Source organism: Trematomus bernacchii, unplaced genomic scaffold, assembly GCF_902827165.1.
Source record: "Trematomus bernacchii unplaced genomic scaffold, fTreBer1.1, whole genome shotgun sequence".
Classification (NCBI taxonomy): Eukaryota; Metazoa; Chordata; class Actinopteri; order Perciformes; family Nototheniidae; genus Trematomus; species Trematomus bernacchii.
In genome coordinates this window covers 2,457,935-2,474,866 of record NW_022988066.1, presented here as the reverse complement: position 1 = coordinate 2,474,866, position 16,932 = coordinate 2,457,935, and the positions used below count along the sequence as shown (strand labels likewise).

The 16,932-nt window shown below is 40.6% G+C and overlaps 2 protein-coding genes across 6 annotated transcripts in view; both read right to left on the bottom strand.

The window, feature by feature from the left end:
• The window catches only part of crebbpa (CREB binding protein a), a 58,094-nt gene extending 55,011 nt beyond the window's left edge, over positions 1-3,083 (bottom strand). For 3 of the 4 annotated variants that reach the window (XM_034120425.1, XM_034120427.1, XM_034120428.1), the window contains exon 1: positions 2,169-3,083. In XM_034120425.1, the coding sequence (XP_033976316.1) occupies positions 2,169-2,256 (88 nt within the window). In that variant the 5' untranslated portion in view covers positions 2,257-3,083. The remainder of the gene's footprint in view (positions 1-2,168) is intronic. The other variant, XM_034120429.1, reaches the window with a different exon arrangement.
• A 996-nt stretch (positions 3,084-4,079) lies between these two features.
• adcy9 (adenylate cyclase 9) overlaps positions 4,080-16,932 on the bottom strand; it is a 35,641-nt gene continuing 22,788 nt past the window's right edge. For both annotated transcript variants that reach the window (XM_034120430.1, XM_034120431.1), the window contains 8 exons: positions 16,530-16,807; positions 15,862-15,964; positions 14,702-14,919; positions 13,374-13,533; positions 11,727-11,869; positions 10,578-10,607; positions 9,065-9,335; positions 4,080-8,819 (listed from right to left, as the gene is read on the bottom strand). In XM_034120430.1, the coding sequence (XP_033976321.1) occupies positions 7,806-8,819; positions 9,065-9,335; positions 10,578-10,607; positions 11,727-11,869; positions 13,374-13,533; positions 14,702-14,919; positions 15,862-15,964; positions 16,530-16,807 (2,217 nt within the window). In that variant the 3' untranslated portion in view covers positions 4,080-7,805. The remainder of the gene's footprint in view (positions 8,820-9,064; positions 9,336-10,577; positions 10,608-11,726; positions 11,870-13,373; positions 13,534-14,701; positions 14,920-15,861; positions 15,965-16,529; positions 16,808-16,932) is intronic.

Below are 16,932 nucleotides of genomic sequence, written 5' to 3'. Positions count from 1 at the left end.
TTGTGCATGTGCCCTTTTTTTCCCCATGTCATCCTTATCCATGTGCATACAATCAATGCATGTTTTATAAATGTGTTAACAAGAACAGTTTTTTCACTAGCGACTTCATTTTACACTCAAAGTGCATCAATCACCAGAAAGAAAACTCTACCAGATGGACGTTTGGCTTACTTCATCACACTTTCTCGACTGTGACTACAAGTTACTTCGTAACTTGTTGCTTTGTCGTATTTTGCTAGACACAGTTTGTACAGTGGATTTACCAAACAAAAACTGTTTTTATGAGAGCAGCTCATATGTTTATATACAGAAAATGTGCAGTCACGAAACCTGCTTTAAGGCGAAGTAAACGTGCATCGTGCAGTTTTTTTCTGTAGGTTTTGGCTTTTCTTCCAAACCCAACGGTGGTTTGACATCAATGAAAATGCATTTTGTTTTATAAAACCCTGGACAGAGTGAAGGTGTCCCAAGACATTGTATTTACAGTTTTGGTTTGTAACTACTGTGCACTGTTATCTCCTTTGTGATGTGTCAAAATAAGACATGTCATGCAATCGAGCCAAAACGAACATCCATGAGTGGCGGACATGGCCAAATAACCTTGCCAACATAACTTTTTACAAATGTAGACAAAAATGTACATTAACGCTTTCCATGATATAGAGGAACAAGGGCATACTTTCTATAAAACAGTGGTTTAGTGCAAGGGATCTTTCTGTTTGAGAACGAAAGGAAAACGTGTGTACTTGTGGACTGCACCTTAAACGAGGCCAGCAGCATCTAGTAAACCCAGTTTAGCCAACAGAAGTTGTCTGCTTGCTGATATAACATGCTTTGCTGCTACCAAGGAAATACATTCCTTACAAACTCTTTACCACAGAAGCGGATCAATCATCTGTCAAGCAGCCAGGAAACACAATGTCAGGGAATATTCTATCATCATATCAGCCTGGAGAACTATAATAAAGTGTTCTTTTTGCAATTCAACCACTTGCAGCTAATCACCCCACCTACAAGGGGGGAACACTGCACAGTATAAAACGCAGTCCATACACCAGGTAGGATATTGTTTACCAAATACCTCCATATAGTCATAACGTTAATGTTGTAGGGTGGACTATTAGTGCTTTCACATAGTTTCCAGATTTGGTGACATATCACAATATTCCTAACATATTGATACATTGTCTACACATGGATTTTTTTGTATAACAGTTCCACAGTGCAGGTGTGTACAGGGAGAAATGTCACAGACTAGTCAGCGGTTCATATGCTTGCTCATGGGTGCTTTGGCAAAGGAGATGTTTGGGTTTTCGTCTCTGTGCTTAATGTTTTTATACTTGGCAGATGAAATTAGCCCCAGTAATCAACACTGTCACACTTTTTTCTTGTCTCCCTGGCATCATCACTTTACAATGGCCTGAACACTGAAAGCAATAAATAAATAAAAAAATGTCAAAAACAAAATGACAGCAACTGCTTTAATAGATCCAGCAAGAACATTTGCTATTTAAGACATTCAAATTAACAGTGTGCCATGAATTGATAAGGCATCTGGTGATAGAATAAGTATGAATTTTGCATTATATTAAGTATGGGCATCAGGGTCTAAGACCATACGTGCATCAGAACTATGATGAAGTGTTTAACTAACTTTATAAAGTGAGCAGTTCACTGTAGAAACAGAGTCAAGCAGATATAAGAAATGCTTTGCTAACATACACATACTCGGTTGCCTGTGTGATACAACCAGTTAGAACTAGTGCCGTGTCATGAAGCCGCGCTGCAAGATATTTACAATATTCAACGATGTTCAGTTTTATGTAATATATCAAGTCATTGTGGATCTACTATGTAGCTCTGTTAAATTGCATTGAGTAATACCACATGGTGGTAGGGTTCAGTGCAGTATTAGACTGAATTGACACAGGGCAAGTGTAGCTAAAATACTGGCTTTGGAGTGTAACCTGCTCACCACAGAACCAAACCACAACACTGCAGTAAATGCAGTAAACCCTCAGTAACTAACATCAACACACAGCTCAGCACAGCGAGCTGGCCTGAATGAAACGTGTTACATACATTTAAGAAACAAGCTCACACGGCAATGTGAAGTGTGAATGTTCTTGATATGGGTGTATTACATGTGACAGTGTTGAGGCCTTTACCTGGTCCATCCGACGCTGACAGGGCAGGTGAACTCAGCTTCGGCCGCTTAGAGTTGGGAGGTCCGACGTCCAGGAGGTTTTCAGCCATAGTTGTTCTCTATGCCCGGCTCGTTACTTAACTTGATAAATATTGTCACCTTATGACAGGGAAGTTGTTGTATCAACCCGAAGCTTCCCGGTTAACACATTAGCAAGCTGGCAGCCTGCTAGCGTTAGCTAACTGGCTAATAGCTAGCTAATTGCCTGCTACTAGCTAAATTAACTGTTAGCGTTAGCTTGCTGCGAGTCTTTCAAAAGAGATGCAACAGCGCCCCGCTTCGCCACCGCCATTCACCCCATGATAATCCAACACCCAACACCCACATTATTATCGTTAAATAACCCAAAATAAAATATCCCCCATGTAAAAATCGAAAATCAAAATGACACTGTAATAATAATCCGCAGGATTGCTGCACTCCGGGGGAGAGTCGTAATTTCTAGATGCTCCAAGTACCCATTTTGCGTGACGTCAAATTTCTTCATGCAAAAATCGCGCGAAGCTCCACAAAAATGCACAATTGCATAAAAATGCAGTATTTTTGCAAGTCAACTCGAAAGTCACTATCTTGTGTCCGCTTGCTCACGGTAAACAATACTGCTCCTGGACGGCGACAGTGGCTGAATCGCCGCACTCCGAAGGGGAAATCAGATATACGGAGCCTTTTTGCCCGACGACCACCGATCAAATCCCCGTTTTTTCGCACAAAATGTCTCCACGGGGATGTTAAGATTTCGTTTTCGGGGGAAGGACGCTGTCAGATCGCGGCCAGGATGCTCGATGTTCTACCTAAAAACCAGTGTTGAACCGAAATCCTAATTCCGAGCCACGACAAGATGGCGGCTGTTGATTCCTTCGATACAAAAAAGTTTTTTTTCTTTTCCAGATCGTCTGTGGAGGGGGAGGGGCCGCGCTATCACGCCCTACGTGAAAGCAGCGAGGACATTACCCGCGAGGGGCGCTCCAGCACCGCCAGACACATTCCAACAGGCACTTCATACATTTATCCATATTTTAATTTAAAGTTAAATTGTATATTAAATATCATGTTAAAATTAAATCTAGTTTGCATATTTATTTTAGTTCTGTATTTCATGTAATTTTAAGAATTAAACTACCACAATTCCACCTTCTAGTCTATAACATAAGACATTAAAAATAAATACTGTTATTATATAGTCAACGAGTAGAACGCTATGATGGTAGTAGCATCACCCGTCCTTTTTATTAAAAAGAGTGAAACATTTGTTAAGCATGGTGTAAACTAGATTATCTATTAAATTATGTATCTTTAAGACCTAGGTAAACATTTCACAGGAACTGGATTTTTTTTAAATTAAGATAGCGTTTATTTCTACATTACAAAGTTAAAGCAGAAGTTTGTGCATGCTATTCCTCCCTGCAGATGAGCACAGCCAAAACAAAAATACACATACCAAATATTCATTTTCTGATCACATTTTACTCATCTCTTCTGTTGAACTTTCCCCTCTTCCTGGCTGATTTTTATATCTCTCTATTACTTTTCTTTTTCTTCGCTCCTAAAAGTAACTTAAACTGCAGCTGTCAAAAACAAATCATTTATTTATTTAGGTTTTTTATCATATTTAGTAAGAACACTAAATATACGTATGTAAGCTGTGTTCATTACCAATGCAATTACCACCAGCAGCAATGTGAATATAGCTTGACTGCCTACATCTCTAATTTACACAGCGATTTAAAAACAAAATAAATAATTCAGTCTAAATATTAGGCTTATCTGCATTTGTGGTTTGACTCTTGAACTCATTTTTACTTTACACTCAATTTTTCTCTGCTTTAAGATTTATTTCTCTCATACTAAAGAGTTATAAAATCACAACATCCACAAAAATTCAATCAATTTTTATAATACGTGTCGCTTTTTCATTGTTTTTCTGGCAAAATCTGACACATGCACAAGTATAAAAAAAAAATCATATGTGACATAAAATAACTGCATATGTACAAACACTGAGTGCTTTGTGCAAATGTGTACAAATTACGATCATGTGGTGATAAATGATACATGGGTAATGTGCACAAAACATACATAATACTCTCATTTTTTTCTGAATAATCTCATTCATGGACATAAAAACAAATACACAACGTTTTCCGATCAAAAGACTTATTTCCGTCCCAGTGTAATTAAAAAACACATCAGGGATGAATTTATAATGAAAAGATGTGGAAAAGTCACCATTTAAATGAGTGATTAGGCAATGTTATTTGGCTGTTATGATTATACCAAGTGCAACTGACACAATCTCCCTTCATTATTTTTTAACAAAGCAAAATTGCATTTCTTCAACAAAGGACGACTAAATGCACTTGGCTTTGTTTTCTTGCATTTTAAAATGCTGGACATCAAAGGACACTTTTTTTCTTCTGCTTAAACTAAAAAAAATCTTTTCATACACATCATCTAATAACCAACTGTCAGAAAATAATAAAATCCAAGTTACCTAAAATGAGCAAAGCGTAGTGATTTGGAGGATCCTGCGTGTAGCCAATACATTCTTAATGATCAACATAATTTGAGAAAGAATGAAAATGACAAAATAGACGATAGTATGTTGCAGAGTCACAAAGAAAATTATAGTGTCTTCTGGCAAAAAAAGAAAACTTGTTTCCATGCATTCAAAATCGCACTCACTTCTCGCCGCCGAACTGTGTCACAGATCACAGAGCCGGTAGTGTTCACTTTAATATTTTATTCATACGTGTACAGATGTGCGCTACTGGAGGGGTGTTGTGCCCTGTGGAGCCCCACTCCTTGAATCATGACTTGTTTCTGTTACTGCTGTGTACGCTATGGCTAAATGACACCAAGGATTGATTTTTCTTAAAAACAGATACCTTATATCATCATCTGTTTAAATAATTTTCTGTGGTCTGGTTTATTGGGTTTGGCAAACTTGAGCGTGTTAAGAATATGTATAAGAGGTGATTACAATGAGAGATGTGCATGTTAGAAAATATCTTGTGTAGCTATTTTTGTGTCTTTACTTCTTTGGATTTTCAGGGTATTTAAGCTCCTTGGGTCTTCTTGATTATTTGATACAAATAATCACAGCTCTCAAACTATGATTAAAGATATTACTAAAACAAAGGCACAAGTATGATTAATGGCAGAGGTAAGCTAAGATTATTTTCATGCTACAGATGGCAAGATACTTTAGCCCAAATGTTTATATGTCGATATGGTTTGCAGAGGACAAACTTCATGGCTTTTTTTTAATGCAACATTGTTTGTGTAATTTGTTTACATATTAGGCAGCAACAGCTAAATGTTTAACAGCGGCCATGTTAGTGATTGATTTGGTTTTTGCATCATATTGCAGTGATCTTCAACATGTGATTGACTTGGATAAGAAATGAAATATCTTTCTCACAAACATACACGCAAAGTGTGAGGGGAAACAAGTGCTTAAAGGAGTAAAGAAAGAAGCATGAAGTGAGTAAAAGAGCAAAGTGAACTACAGAGATGCCAGCAGTTCAATGAGAACACTAACACTGCACTATTCAAGGCGACCGGTTAATCAGATAATTAAAGAAACTGGAAAACAGCAAGAAAAAGAAAAAAGGATGGAATTTTACAAAAAAGCTAAACCTGCACAGAAAGATGCATACTTTTCTCAAACATACAATCATAATCTATTGTCAGTATGAAAACAGCATGATAGAAAACTTTCTGAAAACCAAAATACTCCAAAAATACAGTCATACTTTGTAGGCACCACAAAACATTCAGCTAGTTTAGGTTGCACTGCACCTATAGATCACTCAATTAAAGTGGCACAATTTAAGTATATTGATACAGTAGAGGGCCCCCTCCGTATAAAGGCTGTGACAAGAAAAAAGTCCCACACAGGCAGAGAATACTTAACTATTGAATATATCTATAGTGATGGACTGACCAATGTTTTCTTCTGGCCATGAAGGCAACCAATGGAACTCAATTTGAGTGTGAGGTTTCAAACGCAGCACTGCAGAAACTGTAGTAGATCTGTGCTTTGACACTTTTATTATCATATCAAGAACAGTGATTGTCCCTCACTACAAGTGATACTCCACGCAAGATCTTTTGAGTGTCAAACTCTCAACCCACTGTTGGCTTTAAAGGGAAAGTTGTTCTGAATCAATGTAGCCTTAGAGCTATGTTGTTGTCCAAAAACTAGTAAACACATAACAACACATTTATTAGCCGCAATGTTCCTTCATTACAACAAAAACAGGCTCTTTAGTTAGCCCACATACACTGTCCTGCTGCTGTAAATACTCACTAGCCCACAGCTGAATACAGTCCCGAACAAATGCAGTATTTACTCTGATTTGAGAAACATTTGCTAAGAACTACAGCCCCCAGGGGCTTTTACTCCCTCGCCTAGGGAGTGTTGAACCCTAACGAACCTTTCTTAAATGTCATTCCCCATCCTTCTCTCCTCCTGTTTTTGCTTTACTATCTACAGTGCCCAGTTTTAGGGATTGTGACCTATACGTTAGGTAAGTCAGAAATGATTAGGAGATGTTCGAGTATGGTTCTTTCACTTGTTTGCTTTTTGTTAATAAGAAAATTACTCAGAACACTTTGAATCTTGGGTGGAGTATCACTTTAGGTAAAGTGCCTTCCTGCTTTTGTGATGATTTCAGTTTAAAAATAAAAACTTTCCTCCAAATGTATATTCCCTTATCTGATTTGATTTTGTGCTTTTGATTGTACTCATTGTGATGGACTCTGTTGAAATACTCGTATAAGCTATTTCACGACAATAGCTACCAAATACAAGTCGTCGAGAAAACACTGTGCAAGACCTGTGCTTAAAAAGTTGCATTTAGCCGCAACACAAACTAAAACCTATGCAGCCTGCTTGTAGCATGTCCCCTTTTACCTAAACTCTAGCACAAATGAATACTGTAGAAAGCCCTCATGTCATCGCAGAGCATAAATTAACACTGCTTCATGTGATTCCCTCATTCTTCCCATAGTTCCCTGCTCAGCCCATCATAATGCACTGGCACTTACATAGAAACTAAAATAATTTCCCTTTAGAAAGGTCAAGAGTTTGATCAAGTTTCAACAACTGATATGGCACAACAATATTGTTTAAGAAATACTTGCATTGAAAATAAAAGCATGGAGTAAGAAATCATGTTCCGTAGTCTAAAGTTGTTAAAACTTTGTTCGGTATTCATATTTGTTCGTTCACTGATCTAGTCCTGAAGGCACTTAATAGCAAAAATGAATAAGACAAAAACATCTAGAACAAAACAAATGAACTTTTGTTTCTCTGACGCCCATTCAGCCTTCTCCCCGTAACACTGCTGTGTTCAACACAGGGCTGCCCTCCCCAGCACTCAGGCAACATTTTCCAGGAACGACATGAGTAGCTAGCAGTATAGCAACTGTAGCCACTGTTAGTGTTCATTTCCCTCTCCTTCATCCGTGCCCAAGACACTTCACCTGCCCGCACCTGCCATCGGTCCTGTAGCGCCAGCAGCTGTGGGCATCGGGGGGGGGGGGGGGGGGGGGGGGGGGGGGGGCAGAAGACAGGGAAAGTGGAGAGGACAGATCAGAGTCGAGCATAAAACTCCTCGTTGAGTTTTGTTAGCTCGTTGGCCTCCATCTCTTCATCCTCCTCCTCTTGAATCGCGAGAGGAGCAGGTTGCACCCAGGAGGGCACTGAGTCCAGTTCAGAGTGGGGAGGGAGGGGGCTGTCTGCGGCAGGGGGCTGCCCAGGAAGATGTGGAGGGTCCCTATACCCCTCCTCCCTCTCCTCTGTGGGCTCATACTCAGGTCCTGCTGTTGAAGGCCTTTGTGGTTGAGGAGGGAGTGTAGAAAGAGAGGAGGACGGAGGATTAAAAGAAGAGGGAGGAAGAGCCGCTGCCTGGGCAACAGATCCTGAAGTCTTATTGGCTGTTGGTGCCACGGATGAGGGACCGTCGCCCAGGTCTGTATGATCTTGATTTATATTTTCCCCACTTTTGGGGTACAGGAAGGTCCTCATTTGACCTTTTCCCTTAACATTCACTGTGCCTCTATAGTCAAAGTCGAGGCACATGGCGCTGAGCACAGTGTGGCTCTCCTCGCTCACCTGCACCCGACACTCCACTCCTGTGGAGTCCATGCGGCTGGCTATGTTCACCGTGTCCCCCCAGATGTCATAGAGCAGCTTAGTGGTGCCAATCACCCCCGCCGTCAGAGGGCCGTGGTTCAACCCGATACGGAGCTTGAAACCAAAACCCAGCATGTTCTTGTTGAAGTCGTCCAGGACGCCCATCATCTCCAGGGCAAAGTTGAAAAGTTCCCGCAGGTGCGCGTGGATGGACTCGTTGTCATTCTCAGCCAACTCCCGGACATTCAGCCCCGATGCTGCCATGTAGGTGGCCCCGATGGTCTTGATCTTTTCCACGCTTTTGAATTCGGGTTTGCGAAGGAGCTCGTCAAAGTCTCCGATTAGCTCGTTGAGGACACGGTAGCACTCTTTTCCGCCCTCGTAGCTCTCCTCATAGAACTCACTGAAGTTTACGATACTGGCAAAGATCACGCCTACGCTGTCGTGATTCTTGGAGTAGCTCTGGGTCACCTAAGGAAACAGTGAAATGTGTTGAATAATAAAAAATAAAACGGGTTTATACTCAATAGTGGTGATCAATGAGTTTTCCTCTTTTTATCTCTTTTATTCAAGGAAACATACTAAAAATAATGTATTTTAATATTTTCTTAAAATATGATTTGTTATGTTATTAAAAAACAAGCAAAAATATGAAGCATTGTTCTGAAAAACTTCACAAGTAAGTCTGATATTTTAGTTCCAACAACAACAAAAACCTTGAGCTGGTCAGCCACATGGATGGGGATGATGTTGCCCAGTAACCACTCGGCCTGGTCTTGCATCGTCTGGATCTTAAAGCGGTGTTTGTCAGCCTCTACGTTGCCATGGTAATGTAGACGGTAGCTGACCTCGAACTCGCGGTTGAGGAACCAGACCAGGAGAAGAAGCAGGAAGAATGCCAGGACGGCCTCTGGGATCAGGAGGTCAAGAGGTCGCCTAGGAGGTGCCGGGCCAGGAGTGCCAACAGTGGATGAAGAGATATTCAATCTGAGAAAGAAAAGGGGAGAGCAAAAGAAAAATGAGAGGGGTTGAGGCTGAGCATCGGAATAGCAAATAAAGGCAGAGCAGAGAAGGAAAATGATTGACAGGATTAAGAGGAGAGATGAAATGGAGGCATGAGTGTTCGCAGACACAAAAACCGCTGCTGGTGTTTCACCTTGTGTTTCCTGGCCCAGTTTGTTGTGAGGTGTTGTATGACATGACAAATATTTTCAGTGCCGCCTAAATAAGGTATGAGAACAGGATTTGTTTTTGGACTATCAATGGGATAGTGTAAAATTCTCGCAATTTTACACCAATTTTACACCAAAGTTTACACCAAAGTTTATTCATCTGGCAGGGATACTTGTTTCTCGACTGACGTCAATAAATCACATCCAATACACACTACTAGTGCGCTACAGAGGAAAAAAATAAAATGGTTATGCTCCGCTGGGGTTGTAACTCAAATGCATTGTGGGAGTTGTGGGATATCACCAATTGAAGTCATAGTAGATGAAAAGAAGGCTTGAAATGCCGACAGCTAATTTAATTCAATTTGAACTAAAGAAAGACTGTTGAAAGTGTGTATAATGTGCTTCATTTACAAAGCAAAATAGAGAACATTGTAGTGGACAATACAGATAGAGAATAGTTTCTAAATTCATTTAATTGTTTAAGATGTACTTTTAACAATTTCAACAAAGTACTCAAAATATGCCTTAAGCTTATAATTGTAGCATTAAAAATACGCACGCAGGTGAACGCATAAGAAAACTGATCTTAAGAGACGCTTGAAGCATCATTTGTCCTTAAAAACCCTCAGAAACCTCATGTTCCAGCAGGTTTAAAAACTAATATTAAATGGAGAACAACCAGAAGGTCCCCTGACTGCAGCATATGCTCATAAAACTATTCTGTTAGAACAGCAGTGTGCTCAATAGAAAATGCTCACGTATAAAAGAAAGCCCTCTCTCCTTCACAGTAGTGTAGTAATGCTATAAAACTCAATATAAGCCAGCACAAGGTGTATGAGTCACTTGGTGACATTTAGCAGCCATTACTGCTGGTGCACACATGAAGAAACACAGGTAGAGAGAGGAGGTGAATATAAAGCAAGACAGCGTGAGATTGAGTAGAAGCCAGAGAGAGCTGTAGTTATGAAAAATATAATAGAGTGCCCTCGCTCCGGTTGACCCCTTTAAATGTCAATCATCCATCAAACCCTTCTGCTTCCACGGAGACACTCACCCATGAACTGGCGAGCTGTTATTACCGCCGCTAAACAAAGAGGAAAAGAGTGGCGTCAGTCAGGAGAAAGGTCTTGTGCACAGAACATAATAAATCCTCTTTACTGGCTGAAGAACAGGTAGATGTGTAGGGGTATGTTGCACCAAACAACTAATGGTGGAGAATAATGCATTAATGAATGGCTATCAAGGACACAGGTGGATCTGGATTGTATGCAGATATATAAACAATGATATGGGCTGTACATAAGTTATTTCACATATGGGTCTATTTCCTAGCTTTTACTAAAATGCTGCTTATACAACTTATTTTTTTGTATAAGTGAGGATTGGAGCACAATTATCAGTGCTTACTCATTGAACTAGTATGAAATTAGAAAAGCGCAGAATGGTTTACAATTATTTCATTTTAATGAGTGCAAGTGCATATTGTGGATAATATAACCAGTAGGGGTGAGGATCTTTTGGTATTTCCAGTTTCAACTTAAAATCAATTCACAATTAAGTATATGGGGGTGCTGATTTCAGAAACTACTCCAGCCAGCTGTGGCCTGATAAAGGAGGTGTGGCCAACTGTGGGATGAATGCAGAGTGGAGTGTGTTATAGTAAGGTTATGGGTTTTTTATATTTGAAAACAGTCAACTGACTTAATGTGAATACAAAAAGGGAAATATAAGACAGAAGGTTACATTTATTCATTCTATACTTGCAAAAAAAACACTTTATGCTAAAAAAATGTTTGGGTACAAAGTTTAAATATAGAATGCTGTCAGTTATAAATATGACATTGATAGGTAAGTGCCTTTGTATTATCCAGTGTACAAAAAAGTACACAAAACATCAGTGCAAAACATTTTATTTGTGTGATATTGTTTTTCTACAATAACTAGAATTGCTTTCCATCAGTAACCACATCTGGTCTCTTCGTTAGGAACATGTCTTTTTTTTGTATCAATATTTTTCAAGTTGGGAATCACTTCAAAATCTTAGAAGGTACAAGAATCTCAATACTAACATGAAGAAAAAAAATTCAAATGCCCCTAATAACGTTGTGTGTTTATACAAAATGTGCTTCTGTCAACTTGTGTGTACTTTATATTTGCATGTGTTATTTTTGTATGTTAGCAAATAGCAAGTGCTCTCCTGTACCTGTGTGCGGGGCAGTACAGCAGCAGCAGCAGGGCGACCCCCGTCACAGTGGCCAGGACGGAGCGCATCCAGAAACTGAGCTGACAGAAGTTACAGTACTGGATGATGGCCAGGATGGTGGCGCAGCACAGGAACATGGTCACCTGGAGAGAAGAGGCCAGTCATTTAGGTGCTTAACAGAGCAAATAGAGAGTGAAAAGCAAAACATACAAAACCCAATACAGTTAATGTGCTTTTAAGTACTTTTTGACTTTAATAAAGAAGAAAAGGAAATGCCTTTGTTTAAAGAATATTTGTGTTTTCTGCAACTCTCATTTAATTTATTAATGTACAATTTGTTTTTGACCAAAATATTCATTAGGAGGTATACACACATTACTGAATAAACTAGTTCCAAACACAATAACGTTATTCGTTTTTCCGATCCATGTGAAATACTGCAGCTTGTGTCTTTTCTCTGCACGTAAACTAACTGGCATATACAATTATAAATGTACATCTTCATACATCAAATGCAAGAAAATACTTTTCAAGGTGCTTTGGTGGGAGTACCTTATTTTTATGATACATGTGATTTGAATGTAAATTGTAAATTAGTGGTGATTCTGGCTCTCAGTGATCCTGTATTCATTGATCTATTCAAGCAAACACACAGCAAGACCCAGCGAGACAGCAGGTAGTAATATTGTGACATGCACAGGGTGTCAATGATTATATTAAACATCCCGGCAATGTTGTTATTGGATCTTCTATCTTCAAAGGCAGTTAAGTCCGAAAAACTGTGTCTAATTAACATCCCTCCTTGAGGCTACCACTTTGATCTCCATGCCCCGAAGAGATGGAGAGAGTGGAGGGGAAAGGAAGAGTGGGGTGAGGGAGAGAAATGGATAGACAAATGGGGTGTTGAAAATACCTAAAAAACAAGATATCACACACCGCACATCTTGCGTGCAGCCGCTGGCACAAAGCTGGAAAGAGAGGATAAAACTTCTAAAAGTGCCGGGTATGACCTTTACTCAAAACAGCTCGAGTATGGCTGCTCTCAATCTTCTCACATTCAGGACTCGGAGAAGTGGAAATCTCAACATTTGTGCTGCCAAGGTCCACAGGCGAAGCCTCCTGAAGCCTTCGAGCTGTTTTCCTTTCACAGTTCCTATCAGGGCTAGTGCCAGTTTACGGCTCTGAGGGTCTCCAGGGACCTCTGGCTGCAGACCACCGTGGGCAAGGTCTCAAGCCCCCTGACTCCTCTCTGCTTACTTTGGCTTACAAATATCAGTGAGGGCGAACCATTGTAGCTTGGAAATCTCTATTAGTAACTTTATCGGAATTAACAGTAGTCCATTTACGGCTTGGTTAGTTCTGTTTCTCTGTCCAACTACCGGCCCGTGTTTCATGAAAGCTGATCGACAGGTGAAGCATGGGCCAAGGGAGAACCGATTAAGTTTTGAAGTGGATCAGAATCATGGGGCGGATAAACACACACATAATGTTTCAGGTATATTCCCGTAATCGCCCCCTTAAGTTGAAACAATATATCAGAAACAGATATCAACTTGGTGTTTTAAGGCTCTGATGAATAAAATACATCACATCCTCACAAGGACTTTTCCAGTTCTTATCCTACCACCAACCAACGGACATCTTTACCTGGAGCGGCAAGTGGACGCTGCAGCTGAGGTGGGACAAGACAGAGATGGCAGGGAGGGAGACCAACACCGCCCCGATCACATGACGGGGGACCCATCCAGAGACCACCAGGAGCAGAGAGCGGGTACAGCTCATCACCTCCTCCAGATAGAAGGCCATACTGCAGGAGAGGAGAGGAGAGGAGAGGAGAGGAGAGGAGAGGAGAGGAGAGGAGAGGAGAGGAGAGGAGAGGAGAGGAGAGGAGAGGAGAGGAGGGGGAGGGAGGAGAGGAGAGGAGAGAGGATGAGTTTCCAGCAGCACAACTCCAATGCAATATCAGTTTGCACTAAATGGAACCTAAATTAAAAGCAACAAAAACATGACCAAACTAATCCTAGTCACACACAAATCAAAGTTAAGTATGTGTATGTAAGGCAACAGAAGGCCTGAATTTAATTTAAACATAACATAGCCATAGAACTTGTTCTCGTAGCAGGCATGACGCGTTTGTGGGTACTCAGCTATGCAGTCTACCGGCATGCTGCTTATGCATTTCGTATTAAGCACACATGTAATTAAATATAATTATGTAATTGAAATCAGACCCATTGTCACTAATACCTGATTCCAGCTATTTGAGGAATTGGCAGAATATCTAGTATAAGATTGATGCATCCCTTATTACAAAAAACGTATGCTGTCAAAGTCGCAGCTAGAAGATAAATGTTGAAACACAATTTATTTTCTAAAGTAATAAATGGAAATTAATCCCTTCTCAAACGTTCCCCACTGAGATACATTCACATCGATAACACACCACCACATAAAACAAGTACTTAAAATACTGGTCATTTTGCACAGCGTATATTTTGCAAATTTTTGAGCCAATACTTGTCTTTGCACATTCATCTGCACATGTTTTTATAAATCAATACAGGTTTATACATTCTAATGCAGGAGCAAACCAACAAATCAAATAACTAAGTTTTGGTTTTAGTTGAGATATGTAGTGCTATGGGATGGTCCATCAGTTGTTTTTAATACTGTGTCACTGAGACCCAACAGATACGGGCTTTTAATTCAGTCCACCAATGCAGCTGTTCATTTGGAAACAAACACATAGATATAATTGGGCCATAATGACACAGCACTGACAACAACATAAAGCTGAATAGCATATTAACTGCTTTTCAATCACGCCAGGAAAACATTATCTGACGGAAACACAAAGTTCTTCAACCAAGTCAACCAAGTCTCAGACCATGAATGTGTAATCTCTTATACATATTTTTTAACTGTACTTAAAAACTAGTCAGCTCCCACACAGAGAACACTGAGAGCCTCCTCACCGTATGGACAGCACCAGGGAGGCCAGCTCCAACAGGCCAGCCAGGGGGGCCACGGCCAGGGCAGCAGGGGCCGGGGGGCCCACGATCTTCGGGCTCACCAGAGGGGGAAGGAAGCAGGCCAGAGTCAGAGCCAAAAAGAAAAAACAGCTGAGGAGAACATCCAGGAAGGAGCTGAAGGTGGAGCTCGCAAATGTCTGCATCTGGACCTGGTCCTTCACCTGGAGGAGAGGAAGGGGAGTTAAACTGAGGAGAAGCAGGGGGTCAATGTTCAGAGAAATCATGCCTGCACCTTATATACTGCATACCCACAGGTGTTTTACCATAATTTGAGAGTCTACCTAAGATATAACAGCTACATTTAAACAACAGTGAACATTTGAATATTATGAACGTTCTGTTCAGTTTTATTTATTGTTCTGCTTTCAAAGAGTACAAAAATTAAGAAAAATACAAGATGTTAGCAGTTATGTGTAGTAATAAGGTTATCATAGTACAGCCCTACTATGGTGAAAGGTGGTTATTATCAGTGTGTAGAAAAAACCAAAGTTAACATCTTGTCTCCTGCCGTTTCTACACTGTAGGGCTGTCAGGCAATGTGCCTCAAACTATTGAAATTAAAAACACACACACACACATTAAGTGGATACTATCTTTTGAATATCAATGTAAACATAAAAGTGGAAAAACATAATGTAATGTCAACTAAAATGTTTAAACTAATGCAAAGTTAGGCTTAATGAGCTCATGAGTATCCATTTACAGCTTAGACACAAAGCCCCTGCCAAAGACTGATCATTATTGAGTATCATTGTAGGTTTGCATGAAGTTCATTGAGATTGAATATGAGTGTTTTGAGCTCTGTAGTAACACGGGTGTAACAGCAGGGGGCTGTAAGGCTCTGAGGTCAATGCAGGCCAATGGAAAAGGTCCTGTGTGTGTGAGTGTGTGTGTGAGAGAGAGAGAGAGAGAGAGAGAGAGAGAGAGAGAGAGAGAGAGAGAGAGAGAGAGAGAGAGAAGAGAGAGAGAGAGAGAGAGAGAGAGAGAGAGAGAGAGAGAGAGAGAGAGAGAGAGAGAGAGAGAGAGTGTGTGTGTGTGTGTGTGTGTGTGTGTGTGTGTGTGTGTGTGTGTGTGTGTGTGTGTGTGTGTGTGTGTGTGTGTACCTCCTCCTTGTAGCTGCTGCGATAGGCCTTTTCCAGAGGTCTTTCTAGGAAATTGAGGCTGATCTTATTGATGGGTGGCTTGAAGAAGTAGTCCTTCATCAGACTGTGAACAACCACAAAAAACATAAATTAATATAGGAAATATATTCAACCTTCGCTAACAAAATGTGCCAATGCCAATCTAAATCTACCTGTACATCTACTCTATTTGGAGTAGATGTTACCGTTATGAAGAATGGATTTTGCAACCTGTGAACCTGTTTATCAGTTACACTTACCACCGGTACATTCCATTGGGCAAGTTTTAACACGGCAATCGTACTTGAATTATATGTCCTCTGAAAGTAAATATACAAGTGTGGCAAATGTATTTATTCATCATTTAAGATGTGAGTTTGCATAATTGTCTCTGTGTTCTTTTTTTTTATACATTCAGATGACATAGTAAATGTATGTATCTGTCTTATGCTATGTGTTATGTTAAGTGACACCTCAAACGTTTATACGTAGAGGTTTATATCACTTATATAATAAATTAGAAAGTTCAAAAATATAAATATGACATTATGTTATTCATGACCAAATGGATCCCTGCATCACTAATCATTGAAAATCAGTCACCTTTGAGTAATGCACTCATAAATTCTACCTTCAACCTCCTGGCTCACCTGTCCTCCCTGATAACATCCACAAAGTGAACGTCGCTCTTTTCTCTGAAGTTCTTTGCCCGCAGCTGGATCAGAGCGGAGTGTTCCATCCCCGTTCCCGCTGCCCCCCCGCCGCCCGCCATGCCCAGACTGGTGCCGGTGCCTGTGCTCGTGCTCGTCTTCTTCTCTTTCTCCTGGAGCATGTCGCACAGGGAGCTCTGGCTGGCTCGCACCGGGTCCTCCAGCGGGGGCGGACTCAGGAGACCGTTGGCTGCTCGGGGGCTCTGACCTGGGGTGAACTGGATCAGGAGGAGAGGGGGAGGAAGAGAGGAAAAGAGAGGGACAACATTAAAATAGTGACAAATGCTTAAAATGATGCTTGACAAAACACTGGTGCTGTCACTGTACGTGCGTGTGCGTGTGC